Source organism: Musca autumnalis, unplaced genomic scaffold (assembly GCF_047663935.1).
Source record: "Musca autumnalis isolate F117 unplaced genomic scaffold, ASM4766393v1 scaffold_5, whole genome shotgun sequence".
NCBI lineage: Eukaryota > Metazoa > Arthropoda > Insecta > Diptera > Muscidae > Musca > Musca autumnalis.
This window is the reverse complement of record NW_027412088.1, coordinates 137,331,471-137,347,538: the sequence shown is the minus strand read 5'-3', so window position 1 is coordinate 137,347,538 and position 16,068 is coordinate 137,331,471. Positions and strand designations below refer to the sequence as shown.

At 38.5% G+C, this 16,068-nt stretch overlaps 1 protein-coding gene across 50 annotated transcripts in view; it reads left to right on the top strand.

Annotated features, from left to right (window-relative positions):
* The window catches only part of hppy (MAP4K3-like protein hppy), a 456,589-nt gene that overhangs the window by 304,977 nt on the left and 135,544 nt on the right, over positions 1-16,068 (top strand). For all 50 annotated transcript variants that reach the window (XM_073958030.1, XM_073958054.1, XM_073958051.1 and 47 more), the window contains exon 3: positions 4,032-4,452. In XM_073958030.1, coding sequence (XP_073814131.1) covers positions 4,032-4,452 — 421 coding nt within the window. The remainder of the gene's footprint in view (positions 1-4,031; positions 4,453-16,068) is intronic.

The window sequence follows — 16,068 nt, the reverse complement described above, 5'->3', positions numbered from 1 at the left end:
GAAATTACGATGAGAAAAATCAAAGAACAAAAAATCGCCGGAGTAATTTTGAAATAAATCGGGGTCAAAGTTCACATTTTTAGTGGTGTTTTAGGTCTTCGCGTTTTTGCTTGGACACCGCAAGTCTTATCGAAATGAGATCAAAAAAATGTTATAGGAGTTAAAAATCTCTACAAAACTGTCCTTCATGATATTTTCGTAGATTTTACCATTTTTGACTGTATCGTCTCCTTATAAAACAATGTCATGACTGCAATTTCCCAACTTAGGAAAAAATTACGAAAGCCAATCTTGTAGAGTATTTTCACAGCTATAAGATTTTCTCTAGTCCCATTTTGGTAGGACTTACCGTTTTCAAACCTAAAAATGTGACCTGAACTTCTGTATCTCAAAAATGGTAAAACCTAGGAACTAATCATAACGGTCAATCCTCTAGAGAATTTTTACAGCTACAGCATTTTCATTAATCTCATTTCGATAGGACTTACGGTTTCTAAGCAAAATCGTGAAAACCTAAAAAACTCTAAAAAATGTGAATTCTGATCGCGTTTTATTTATTTTATAAACAGGTGTAAGCTTCTTTCATTTAAAGTTGGTTCAGGAGCACTGTGCAAGACCATATTTCGTGACATAGTGATCCGAAAGCATTAAAAAACCTATTATGACCAACTAAATTGGCTGGTGGAACCGACAACTATCGAAAGAAGTGACTCCCAAACTTACGTCAAGTTTTATGATGGGAATACGTACGCTCATTCCTTTGGGAACCTCCTCCACCAAGGTTATTTTAGGATATACGATATCTTTTTTGTAGAGAGATACTTCAATAATTCTGAAAAGCAATGAACGGAAACAAACAAAACGATTCCCGTACCAATCACACAAAGCCACAAACTTTTCAGCTTCTCTGAATCGTTTCATTCTCACAACCAAAACAAAAACACAAACTTTTCAATGTAAAAAGATAGAAACCGTACGATTGCGGAAATGTAACTTCGGCTATGCTTTGCCGAGTTGTTTCATTCACCACCGATACAAAAAGTATTTTTGGGAAACGTTTGCCGTGTGTATTGTCAATGACACACTCAGACACACACGCACACATGTGATTGCTGAACAACCCTATAAGTTAGCATCAGCATACCACAGTGAATTTTATCAACCACCAATCAGCATACCACAGTGAATTTTATCAACCACCAAACGTTTTTGATTTATTCACATGTGTTTAGTACTATTCCGTTTTCTATCTGCTCTTGTGGAGTTGAGTACTTTTCGCTTTTCGTTTTGTTTGCACTCACGAATGTAAACAAAACAAAACTAAACAGCGAGCTCGGCCAACGTGGGTTATGTTTCGTTTTGTATTGTTCCTATGGAAAATACGAAACGAAACGATTGGAAATGTTATTTAAAGTATTTTTACGTACTCTGCTGAAAAGTGTTAAGAGAGGAAAGGGAAGCGGTGCAAAAGTTAGGTGGAAAGAGTAGAGATCAGAGGACAAGTAGGGTGTAGAGAATAAATCAGCCGAACTGTTGATCTGCCCCTGACCTGCTCATAATCATTTAAGGCCACCGCTGTACTTTAACAAGGCCCCAGAAGTAAGAAGGAGATGCAATCTAATAGGCACCAAACATCCTGATTTGGTTTTTGTTCCTCCCTCGTCTATACAGAGCCAGCAGTACTCAATATTGTTGTCCTCTAAATTACTGGCTATATGTATATCTTATGCGACAGTGATCAGTGATGGTTCCTATTGCAATTCTGATCTCTGACTTCTTAAGTTAGAGTAGGGAAGCTGTTCTATGTCCTGAGATTACCGGTCAAATTGAACTCGATACTCGTCATACCAGATCTTTGCAGTTTTATCACAGAAGAAGTTGTTGAGTTTTTTAAGGAAGGTTTGGCACAATCCTGCACCACAAGGTCGGAAGATTAAGAACTGCCGTCTAGCTAATTCATCAACAATCGTCCTTGCTTCCCACAAATTTGCAGTGGTCATACATATTTCATGACCACTCCGAATGTTTATGACTTCTATATCGAAATTCAGAGTCGGCCACATGTAGTCGTATTCACCACCACCCCTTTCACTTAGCCCAACGTGGTTCCTCCACAAAAGTTCAATTCTTTTGCGCTTAAATCCCTTAAAATTCACTTATCAGATTGTGTAAAAATGTTAATAGCTGGTAGTCCATATGATCATGACTAAAAAAGTATATTTATACCCTTCGCCACTATGTGGAGAGGGTATTATAAGTTGGTTTTGGTCCAAAAGTTTATAACACATCGACATACTCTTATATATACCAAAATGAATATCTCGACGAGCTGAGTAGATCTGGCTATGTGTGTCCTTCCGTCTGTCTATCTTACTGATAACTTTAGTATCGGCCTAAAAATATTTACCAGTGAATAGTTTAGTGGTGTAGAGTCTCACATAGTCGGCCCCGTCTTGACTATAGCATGTTCGGTTAACTAGGTTTATGTTTCGTTTTGTTCTAATGAAAAATGCGAAACAAAAGGTTTCATTAAGTTTATTTTCGTACAATGGTTCTTACTGAGCATTTGCTGCAACAAGGTAGAATCGATGATTGCTGCCCGTACGTCACATACATTCAATAAATGTCTTCCATGTACCACTGAAAAAAATTATGGTATCCTTTCAAAATGTTGCATTGAAACGTCATGAAAATATCTTTAATTATAGGCATATTAAAGTTGATGCTTGGCGATAATTGTTGGTAATTCTGTTGCTATCTAGTCACCGAAATAAGCGCCATTGCTACCATATCAATGACATCCTATCCCATCCATGTTACCACTGTCTGACGGTAAAAATTGTCATTTAAACATGAGTGACACTTTAGTTACCACCAGTCATCTCACCATTACTACAAACACAGCTGCCACTCTTGGTGCCACTAGTTCCATTATTATTTTTGGTAATAGCGCGCAGTTTTCATGCATTTCTATGAAAGCGAGGGGCCCGGTATTGGCAATAAAAACGTTTTTAGCAGCACCAACAATAACAAGAATGAAAAATATGCACCCACAAATGGCGGTGGAGTTCAGGCGTCGCATATCACCATTTTGCAAGTGGTCGTTAGTGAATTGCAAATAAAATAATGGATTTTGTTTTTTGCCGTCGTTGTTGTTGGCAGATTCTGTCGCCCTCTATCATTTTCAAGATGAGTTTCACTCTTTACCAAACAACCTTCTCCCCCTGGCCTGTCTCACATTCACTGAGTAACAACAAATTTTAATCGAGCTAAACGACAATAGCATTTTTCACAAATATTTTTTCTAGTAAAATGGTATGTGTGTGTGTGCGTTTGCATATGTGTGGCTTTTTATTATCATTCACAGCTCAAGTCCTGTACAAGGTTGGTTTGGGGTGGGGGTTGTGGGAAAAGCCCAAGGACGCCAACACAAAACTTTAATTTATGTAAAAAAACACACCAAATAAATTTGAATTTTCTTCTTATGTTTTCACTTTTGCGTGATGAGGGAGGGATAGGTGGGAGATGGGTGGAGGTGGAAATTGAAATAAACTGAGATTTTTATTTCGTAGAATTTTTATGTGAATCTCCCGAAAAGAATTTCATTATCTTGCATTTTTTAATTGAATTTCGTTGGTAATGGAAAACAGTGATTGCGGTAAATTTTTATCTTTTTATTATGAGGGTGCTGGTGGGTGGTCATCAAAAAGTGTGGGTGTGTAAAGCAAATGACCATAGCTGAGAGGTGGAAGGAAGCATCTCATTTAGTTTCAGGGAAAACTAATGGATGAAGCATCATTCAGTGACCAATATCTAGATATCATTTTATGGGCTCTTTATTTAGAGCAAACATTTTTAAGGGCTCATAAAAATGCAGTCATTAAATTTAAATCTTGAAAGATATCTTTAATGCAGGGGACAAAGGCGAATAGCGAGAGCTTAAATGTTTCATAGCTAAAATTGTGTATATCCTGCAGTTTACTCAGTCTAACTCTTGTCCTTTTCTCTATCTCTCTCTCTTCTTCCCACAGGCAAAACGTATACAAAGCAATGAATTGGCCGCCATAAAAGTCATAAAGCTCGAACCCACAGACGACATACAAATCATCCAACAGGAAATCATAATGATGCGTGATTGCCGTCACCCAAACATTATTGCCTACTATGGTTCGTATTTACGACGTGACAAATTGTGGATATGCATGGAATACTGTGGTGGTGGCAGTCTGCAAGACATTTATCAGGTAACCGGTCCATTGACCGAACAACAAATCGCCTATATGTGCCGTGAAACGCTAAAAGGTTTGGAGTACCTGCATTCCATGGGTAAAATGCATCGAGATATTAAAGGTGCCAATATCCTGTTGACAGAGTATGGCGATGTGAAGCTGGCGGATTTTGGTGTATCGGCCCAAATAACAGCAACAATAAATAAAAGGAAAAGTTTTATAGGTAAGTAAATGATAAGAATTTTATATTATATCGAAACAAAATGACTTTTTTTTTTTATAAAAAATAAACGGTTGTTTGACGTTAATATTAAATGGATATTAAGTTCTTTTCCATGAAATGGTTATTATATGTTAATGTCAAACGAATATTGGGTTCTATTCCATGAAAGTGACGAATATGAGGCTAATAAGAACTAAACTGCTTGAGTTCAAAATTTAAATTCACAATTTAAGCAGTCTTTAATTATTGCTTATTAAGACTATAACAAGTAAGAAACAGAAAAAAATAATGAAATAAAATGAAGATTATGAAAGGCATTTTGAAAGAACACGTCGCACAATAGTGCCACAGTGGACAAAATCGGAAAATGTGTTGTCGACTTTTTATAATTTTATGTTTTTATTTTATTAGAACACTTCAAGTAGGACAATCGCGAAAGAATTTTGTCGATATATGTTTTTAGTAACATAGAAAATTTGTCATAGGTAGCTTATATTGAAATTTATATAAAAAGGACCACATGTTCAAGGATATGTATTTAAACAAGTTATTAGAAATATTGAAACTTTTCAAAAGAGAATTAAAGAGTGGCCAATAGACTTGCAATTTGTGAACAAAAAAGTTAACATAAAATGTTTATATATAAAATACCGTTATGTTGATCGAAGCAATATCATGTTATACATTACTCACGAGTTTCGCTTCTTTCATGGAGTGTATCTAAAAATGGTAGCGAATTGCAGCTTCGGCCATTTCGTACATTAAACAGACATCTCGTTCGAATAAAATTATGCAAAAATTATATCCGACAAAATCCCATTCTTTGAGACACAACCACATTTTCATAAACAGTGTGTACGAAAAATGCAAATTTCCTGATTTTACCTCAGTTTACCAATTCACTTTATTTCCTCCTGTTATTTTTGTTAATACGTTGTCAAAAACACGTAAAAAAGCTCGAATCTGAAATAATTTTGCCGATAGGAAATTCCACTATTTTGATTAGAGTGGGATATTGTTGTTATATGTATGAGAAATTCAACCTTATTACAACTTTTGAGTTGGGATTTAAAGAATGGCCATTGGCCTTAAAAAAGTTTACATTGTTATGATAATGGATCTATCTTGATTTAGTTGGCATGTGTTTTCGTACATTTTAAGTCAATTAATTTTGAAATAATAAGAAGTTTGTCGAGCTTGAGGTCATAATAATTGTTTATTTTATTTCTTCATTTATTCCCAATATTTCGCAATTATTTAATTGCATCATCAGGGGTTAATATATACGTAAAAATAATTTCGTCAAATATTTCTTACAAACTAACGTAGATTCACTACTATTGTCGGCGGTAAATATTGCAGTGCAATATTTACCGCCGACAATAGTAGTGAATCTACGTTAGTTTGTAAGAAATATTTGACGAAATTATTTTTACGTATATATTAACCCCTGATGATGCAATTAAATAATTGCGAAATATTGGGAATAAATGAAGAAATAAAATAAACAATTATTATGACCTCAAGCTCGACAAACTTCTTATTATTTCAAAATTAAATGAAAAAGGTCGAATAAAACAAAAAATCTAACAATTAAGTCAATTAATTTCAAATTCAATTAATTATACCCTCAGCATTTATGCTAACGAGGGTATATACACTTTCATACGGGCAAAATGGTTTTAGACCCCAAGTATGTTTGGACGAAATGTGTTTCAGACAATTTCGAGTTTATTTAGCCATGTCCGTCCGTCTGTCTGTCTGGCTGGCTGGTGCGCACGATAACTCTCGAACGGATCAACTGATTCGCTTCAAAATTTGGCTTTCGTAATATTTTGCCCAAATTTAGTTTAAGTTCGAAGATGGGTTATATCGGTCCACTCCTTCCGGTACCTCCCCCACAAAAGTTCAAAAATGTTCGGAAAATTTGTGCGCACGATAACTCTTGAAGGGAGTAACCGATTTGGCCCACACTTTGTACATCGTGAAAGTTCTACCAGACTTAGATAAAGTTTAAATATGGACTCAATCGGTCCACTCCTTCGGGTACCTTCCACACAAAATTTGTGAAAAGTTCAGTTTATGACCTGCTCTCGAATCGCTTTGATTTTTGTTGTAGCAACTTGTATTCGCTGTCCCCCATACGACGGTACAAGTTTCATGAGGGGCAAGTCCATACTTCCTGAGAAAATAGTCTGAGTCTAACACCGTGTGTTAGAACGGATCTACCAATTCGGTCCAAAATTTGGCCTTCGTAATATTTTGTCCAAACATAGTTTAAATTTGAAGATGAACCAAGTCGGTCCACTCCTTCAGGTACCTCCCTCACAAAAGTTCAAAAATATTTGGAAAATTTGTTCATACGGTAACTCTTGAAGGGAGTGGCCGAATTGGTCCATACTTTACACATCCTAATATATCTACTAGATATAGATCAGGTTCAAATATTGACTATATTTGTCCACTCCTTCCGGTACCTCCCACACAAAATTTCGGATAAGTTCACTTTAATACCTGATATCGAATCACTTTGATTTTTGTTGAAGCAACTTGCATTCGCTGCCTCAATTACGATGGTAAACGTTTTTTCAGGGGTAAATCCATATTTCTTGAGCAAACATCCCGAAGTGTGTAAAAACCCCCTAAGGCACCATATGTAGTGGCTGGAGTTCCACTTTCATGATGGTCAATGTAGATCCATTCCTTTTAGTATCTCCTCCGCAAAACATTTCATCTCTAATCCTAATGAACATTTTTGTCGGTTCAAATTCCCAAAATTTTTAAAAACCCCTAAATACGTACGTTTTTGGGAAAAAAATGGTTTCAATATATACAGGCTGAGGGTATATCTCTGTCGGCAAAGCCGACTGATACTTTCTTACTTGTTATACCCTCAGCCTTTAGGCTAAAGAGGGTATTTACACTTTGATACGACCAAAAATGTGCCTCATCGAAATAATGGTTTTAGACCCCAAGTATGTTTGTACGATATCCGTTTCAGACAATTTTGAGTAGATCTAGCAATGTCCGTCCGTCTGTCTGTCTATCTGTCTGTTTGGCAGGCTGGTGCGCACGATAACTCTCGAACGGATCAATCGATTCGGTTCAAATTTGGGTATCGAAATATTTTGTCCAGATTCGATTTAAGTTCGAAGATGGTTCATATAGTTCCACTCCCTCAGGTACCTCCCCCACAAATATTCAAAAATTGTCGCAAAACTTGTGCGCACGATATCTCTTGTAGGGAATAACCGATTTGGTCCATACTTTGCACATCGTGTAATTTCTACCAAACTTAGATGAGGTTCCAATATGGACTCAATCGGTCCACTCCTTCGGGTACCTCCCACACAAAAGTTCGGAAAAGTTCAGTTTAGGACCTGGTATCGAATCGCTTTGATTTTTGTTTACGCAAGTTGTATTCGCTGTCCTCTATACGACGCTGTAAGTTTCATTAGGGGCAAGTCCATACTTCCTGAAAAAATAGACTGAAAGTTGAAAAACAAACCCTATGACACCATGTTTATGGGTGGAAGCGCAAGATAATTTTCGAACGGAAATGCCGATTCCGGCCAAAATTTGGCCTTCGTAATATTGTTTCCAAACTTACTTTAAGTTCGTAGATAAGCCATATCGGTCCACTCCTTCAGGTACCTACCCCACAAAAGTTCAAAAATATTCGGAAAAATTGTGCGCACGATAACTCTTGATGGGAGTGACCGATTTGGTCCATACTTTACACATTCTCATAATATCTACCAGATATAGATCAGGTTCGAATATGAACTATATTTGTCCACTCCATCCCGCACCTCCCACATTTTTTTTTTTTTTTTGGATAAGTTCACTTTAAGACCTGCTATTGAATCACTTTGATTTTTGTTGAAGCAACTTACAATCGCTGCCTCAATTACGATGGTAAAAGTTGTTTCAGGGGCAAGTCCATACTTCTTGATAAAACAGCCCGAAGGGTGTAAAAACCCCCTATGGCACCCCCATGGTCTATGTCGGTCCATTCCTTTAAGTACCTTTTCCGCAAAAATTTTGAACTTTAATCCTAATCAATATTTTTGTCGGTTCATACGACCAAAATGTTGAAACCCCCTAAATACATAAGTTTTTTGTGAAAAAAAGTGTTTCAATTTGAACAGGCTGAGGGTATATCTCTGTCGGCAAAGCCGACTGATACTTTTTTACTTGTTTTATTTAAAAGTTAAACCAACTATGTGGCAACTCCAGGCAGGTTGTTAAAGAGGGAATATTAAAAACAAAAGTACCATTATATACAGGGACTATATCCAAATATGAACAAATTTTGTTCAAATCGATAACATTGAAAAGGGAGCTTAGAAAACATCGCATATTAAATTTGAAGGCTAAATTAAAAAATGACTGAGTTATAGCAAAATCTGAACCGATTTTTGTTAAAATCGATAAAACTGATCAACGACCTAAGAATTAAAAATAAAATGTTACGAATTACAATTAGAATTCTCGAAATAAAAAAGAAAAACTGCAAGTCAAAATAGGGAAGTTCGATTTTCACCGTAGAAGTATGGTCTAGTGCAGCTATGAGCACCTTCATAGGATCATAGGAATGTATGTACGGATGCGTGCCGTCGCCCATTGCAGTGGACTTTTTTGCTCAGTACAATCCCAATAATAAGAAACGCGAAGCGCCCATTAAAATTGTTTCCTTCCATACTAATCGTCCCACCCTACTGTATAATTTTCATATACACAGTCTACACCGAAAATAAGCATAATTCTCCACGAAATACCACATGGCCAGGGGACGAATGTTCCAAGGTCCACTATCGGGGGAAGTATGAATAGCTATAAATTTCAGTGTGAGAAGTGTATGAGGGAGTGGACACATCGTGGAAGCATTGGCTTCCCTTAGCAGAGAATATAATCTTGTACTAGTGATCACAATGATTTATCTTTATTAAGATCTCTTTATTAAACTGGATCAAAGTGCAAAACTGTTGAATTTTGAAGGAGGTGCCTGGAGGAATGGGCCAACATAGCCCATCTTTGAACTGGATCTGTGTTTGAAAGTCATTCCTTGCGACAGTTATTGTGCCATCGAGCTATTTTAGTTGATCTCCGTAGGATTTTTAGTGCTTTTCGGTCATTATTTCAGGTTGCATGAACTTGCCAACGAAAAATATATCGCTGTTAACAAGACTCCATTTAATACAAAATTTTTATTTTTCTAAGAAATGTACCATATGAAATTGATTTAATTTTGGGAGAAAAATTACGATATGCAAAAGGTTAAACCAATGTCAATCCCTTCTTTCGAGAGCTACAGTGCCCACAGCCATTTAGTTGGGATTTTTTAGACCCTTTGGATCAGGTCTCTAGGTCTAGGCTGCTTCCACTCTGATTGACTCAGAGCTTGTTCGCCCAATAGCAGCGGTTGCTCGTCAGAAATTGTGATATATATGATGTCACACATTTGCGACGTATAATACATATGTATACAACGTCGTATACTTAACAAAATATTTGGTTTTTTTTTTTTTTTTGATAATCGAATGATGGCCTCATGTCATCTTCCATATGCATCTCTGATGTCGGTGCGAATTGAAATTGAGGACAATGAGCTTTTATGGATCGTTAGTGTAACATTCCTCTATATATTGTGTAATATTCCTACGTACTGATCGACCAGCCGCTCATTTTGATCAATTTGTATTCCCCTTCTGGTAAGAGTGAGATCGTTCCCTGTTGGAAGTCTGGGGTCAAGTGTCGACATGCCACAACTTTGTCTACTATTATGGTGACTTTGTCAACATGTTATCACCATTTGCCAACAATCTTTACTTTTACTTTCTTTAATAAAATATACAATTTAAACAAATGATAAAGTTCATAATATTATAGTACGTTTAGATTGACGAAATCCACCGAATTCCTAATGTCAATTTTATTACGTACATATACTTCAAATACACCTTCGTAAAATGTATACGCTATGGAACTGACACTCGAAATCCAGTGGTATTCATTAATATAAATCTACTATTATTAAGTTTCAAATAGACCCAAAAATCTGGTAATGAAACTCTGGTACCATATGGCCCTTCATTAATTATTGATCACTACCTCCAATGTCTATACTGACTTACTACCTCCAATGTCAACACATGGTCCCTCGTCAACAACTAATTCCAATGTCACTAGTGACTTCATACAAAATGTTTATAGGTAATTACATGAGTTGTGCCATGGGTGCCGCCGTGGTGCAATGGTATGCCCAATGGTCCCATATAATTGAGCTAATATGAATCGGGGTGCACTCATTGATATGAGAGAAGTCTCCCTTGTCCCATCTGGGATGTTTGTGGAACAATTATTATAATATGTAATCTTAGGTAAAAATTCGTCAAAATATCATTCAGGGACACGAGGTTGTAAAAAAGTCATAACCATAATGTGCATTATCAAGCGAACATTATAACCACACCATGAGATAGGTATTTCCGTACCAACTTTGTGGTAATAAGTTCGGGTATAATCCGCTTTTTAATTCCTAATTTCGGGTCAAATAACCGCATAACCGAGTCCTCAGACTCCATGAAAACACATGACCAATATGTTTGTGCTCCGTTTGTTACATCCGCATCTTCACCCATATCCAATCTTCGGTGAGATGCAATAGCTGTCAGGAGTGGGTGCATTTAAGGGGTTGCTCTGGACTTGCCCACGCGAGGGACTACCATAGGGACAATGTTGCTGCATGCTTCGCGAACACAGCCCCCAGTGAGTCGTCGTCGTCGTCAGATTACGAAAATCCTTCGTCGTCGGATTACGAAACTCCCCCGCAGTCCCCCCAACAGTCAACACCAGCCGTTGTTGTTCCAATCCCAGAAAATGCATCCTTTTTCAATTTAATTGCAATGGGCTCCGAGGTAAGATCGATGAAATAGTGGACTTTATGAATTGGAAGAAGATCAAGGTCTCGGCGGATACCATGCTGAACGACCACAGCTCAGTACGTTGTGATGGTTACAACGTAATAAGGAAGGATCGCACCAGATGTGGAGGTGGCGGATTAGCTTTTCTTTTGCACCAGTCTGTTCAATACAGACTAGAGTTGGGCAATTGAACGACCTAGTTCACAATCTAGTTCAATGGACACCGGTCGTTTGTATGAACAAACTGCGTATACTTAATATTTCACGTTAGTTTGTATGATGTTACTCATGCGTTTTTGAACTAGGACACTGAACTAGGTCGTTCAATTGCCCAACTCTAATACAGACCTATCTCGCTTGAGCCTGCCTCTAACGACCCTTAAATGGAATGTATGGGGGTAGCAGTCAGGAGTGGAACTGCCGAGATAGAGATGCTGAACGTATACACCCCGCCGAGAAATAGCTGTATCTCAGATTATAAGCCTGACATTAGCCCGCTTTTGGAAGGTCATAATCGTCTGGACCTGGGGGACTTAGTGCGCATCATGAGATGTGGCATTCGGCCCTCGGAAACGACCAGAGAGGTATAGCGCTGGCTGAGCAGATTTGATAGCTCTACGTTTTGCTCGGTCAATGAGGACGCCCCTACCAGAATTAGAGGAGCGTGTCATAGTTCGCCAGACATAACCATCGTGTCACCTGGTCTGACAAATTACGTTACCTGGCAACCCGCCATTTCCCTTGGATCAGACCATGTCCCCATAATTGTCTCCATTAGCAGACCACCCGATTTCATCACCTTTGAACGCCGCACATTCGTCAATCATGGGAATGCTGATTGGCCGAGTTTCAGAGAGTTCACCAAACACCGCTTCAGAGAATCGCCCAATCCTTCTGATGTTCGGGTGGCGGAAAGGACGTTCCGAGACATCATCAATGCTGCAGCCACTCGCCATATACCTGCTGGTCGAATACCCGAAGACCAAATTTCCCAGCAGAGGCGACGGGATTAGCAAATGAGCGTGATGAGCTTCGTCGAACCAACCCCGACGACCCCAGAGTAGGGGAGCTGACACTGTAAGTTAACAGGTTGGTCTGCGAACATAAGCGGAACAAGTGGTTAAATCATCTGAAGAGTTGCAACATTGGAGCCGGTATAAGTAAATTGTGGACAACGGTTAAGTCACTCTCGAACCCCGGAAGGAGGGATGACAGGACCTCAGTCATGTTTGGCAACGTTACGTTGACTGACCCGAAGAGGTGTGCAAGTTACTTCAATCGACTGTTGCAAATGCCATCAGGAGCGCTAAATCATCCAAAGCGTTGGGCCCTGACGGAATTTCCATGGTAATGTTGAAACAGCTGGATGAGCCGGGAGTGAAGTATCTCACTAAAGTTCTCAACCTGTCGCTAGCCACCCTTATTGTTGCCAATGTCTGTAAAATGGGTGGTCCCGCTACTGAAGCCAGGCAAGCATGCCAGCAAAGGTGAATCGTACAGGCCGATTTCGCTTTTGTCACCTGTAGCGAAGACCCTTGAGGCCTTAGTCCTCCCCAGCATTAGAAATAGCTATCCAGTTGCCGATCATCAGGACTCAACCAGGAGCGGCCGTGAGATAGAACAGTGATGGTGGCGCATGACTTATCAAAAGCCTTTGATACTGTCAAGCACTCCACGCTGTTCGAGGACATCGAGCAGACAACCCTACGGCCAAGTCTGAAACGTTGGATAATCAACTATATGTGTGGTCGCCAGTCGTATGTGGAATTCAGGAACAAGAAATCCAAGCCCCGTGGATTGAAACAGGGAGTTCCCCAAGGAGGGGTGATATCTCCGGAACTGTTTAACCTCTACCTTTCCTGTATTCCGCCCCCTCCAGACGGCATTGAGGTCGTAACGTATGCGGATGATTGTACGATCCTGGCGTCAGGCACCTACCCTGATGACATCTGTGAGAGACTGAACTCCTATTTAAACGATCTTACCACTTTTTTCCACGCGAGGAATATGCAGATATCCGCCACTAAATCGACGGCCACTCTGTTCACGACATGAACGGCGCAGTATAGAAGAGAGTTGAATATCAGGGTCGATGGTAGCAGAATTCCGACCACAAACTGCCCCAAAATTCTAGGGGTCACATTCGCACCACTTTCACGTGTCCGCGCATGGCACAGCTATCTGCGATAAACTCAAATGTAGGAACTAGGTCCTCAAGTCCCTAGCCGGCAGCACTTGTGGTGCAGATAAAGAAACCTTGTTGACCACGTATAAAGCGATAGGTCGGTCTGTGGTAAGCTATGCGGCGCCAGTTTGGTCCCCGAATTTATGTGACACACAGTGGGTTAGATTCAAATTTGTCAGAACGCCGCCCTGCGAACAGCAACAGGGTGCCTCCTCAAATCTACAGTGGACCATCTACATGAGGACGCAAAGATTCTACCAGTACGACAACATAATGAGATGATATCGTTGCAGTACCTGCTCGGGAGTTACCGTGAGAGCCATCCCAATCACCATCTGCTGGCCACCGATACACCCAGGCATATCAAGAAGGATATTCATGCTCTAGAGACGACGGTCCAACCATATAGGAGAGAACCTCTAGATCAACAGGCATATCAGGCAGGTTTGAACAGCATTCACACTGACACAGTTGCTAAGACCATAAGCAGTTATTGTGTGAATGCAGTGATCGGAGCACATCCCTCGTCTATCGCAGCTGAAGAGCGTCAGTTGCCACGGCAAACCAGAATAGTTTTGGCTCAATTACGCTCAGGATATTGCAGTCGCCTAAATTCCTATTGGGCGGGAATCGATCGCACCGTGCAAGACATCTGCCCAGTATGCGGCATGGGCCCGCACGATACTAGGCACCTATTCAACTGCCCCGCCAAGCCTACTCATCTGACTCCAGTGGACCTGTGGTTACATCCCATCGAAGTAGCCAACTTCCTGGAACTGGAGATAGACCCAGAGCCAGATTGAACAGGAGAACGAACATACAAACATAATAATAAAACACTGTTACAACAACAACTCCATGAAAACAATATATTCGCTTCCTCTGGACAAAAATTTAAAAAAAATCGGAGATTTGTTACAAAACCTGAGTCTTTCTAGTTGGGCTTATATGTAATACGTGGCACATATGTACACTACTATGACTTTTTAGAATCGCAATATATCAACATTATATTATAGATAATTTTATGGTTTTTATATTAAGCTTTAGTCACTTTTCGGCAAGGTTTGCCGTTTTGGCGTAAAATAGGAAAATCTTTAAAATTTACCTTCGACACTGTATAACACTTTTTGCACACATGTTATCGATGGAGACATTTAGAACATTACTTGTAATGACAGACCCAAACTAGTCTCTTCAGAGCTCTGGGAATTTTTGCTCTTTTAATGTCTATTTTGACTGGGCTATTGATGGACATTGTGCACTGAGGAGCTTTACAATATTATAAATTGGGAAGTAAGGAATTGAAGCCAAATAAACACGAAGTCGGAATAATGTCCAATGTAAAACCACTACCTACGATTAATCGGAGTAACACAAATTGGTCATGGATAACTAGAGATATGTACTTTATTAATTAGATATATTTGCCTAGTTGTGAACTTTAAACTGAAAATGTTCTGTATCGGAAAAGTATATAAATTAAGAAAATATGATGTTAACAAATTTGAATGGCTTGTTAATCTATATACATACGTGTTTATCTATGCATAATCATTCCATTTTTATCTGGCATACCCTAAAAATCGTTCTTTATCTAGCTGTGTGTTTTCATTTAAATGTCCCTGCAATATTTGTCTTCGCTATATATCGATAATGTATATTCAAATATTATAATAATTTAAAATTGGCAGTTCAATGGACACTAATTTTGAGTAATTTTATCCATTAACACAACCTTGCTTGTCACGTTTTATTCCTATTTTATTAATTGCAAATAAATAACAATTATTTTTTAATTTTTTTTTTTATTTTATTGTGTATCCTTCAACATTTTCCACTCCAAATGTGATCCAATTTTTAAATTGTGAATGCTTAGTTTTTTTACTTTTCATTTTATTTGCAAAAAGTGCTTCGCTTTAGCAAACAAATTTACAAAATTTCTATTTATTTTAAAATTATTCCAAATGAATGCTGCTCAATCGAATGAATCAATGAATGCATTGAGTATTTGCATTGTAATGGTTTTTCAGGGGGTCTATGACTTTTATATACGCTACGTTTTATTTATATATCTATTCAAATTTTCTAAAATTTCCCTACACTACATATTTCGATAGTGTAAATATTGAACTTTATCCTGGGATTAGTTAAAAGGGAAAAGAAACAAAAAATATAAGACGAACTGCAACCTATAACCATTGAATACCAACGAAATATTTTAGACATTTGTTGCTTTATCAATTCCGCGGCTTCCGTTGCTTTAGCGGGTGTTTGGTTAGTTGTTACAAATATTTCAACCAAGCTTTTTGATTGTCTACAGATATCTAAAAAGAGATGGAAAGGAAGATGATAACAAATTTTGTTACATTTTTTTGCTGCCGCTTTATCTGTCGTACTTTTTATGCCATAACTGCGCCTTGACTTTAGTAGCAACTTCACCCCTTTACTTCATGTACTTGCTTCTTCTCCAAACCTCTAAATCCTTATGATGCATAACTATGA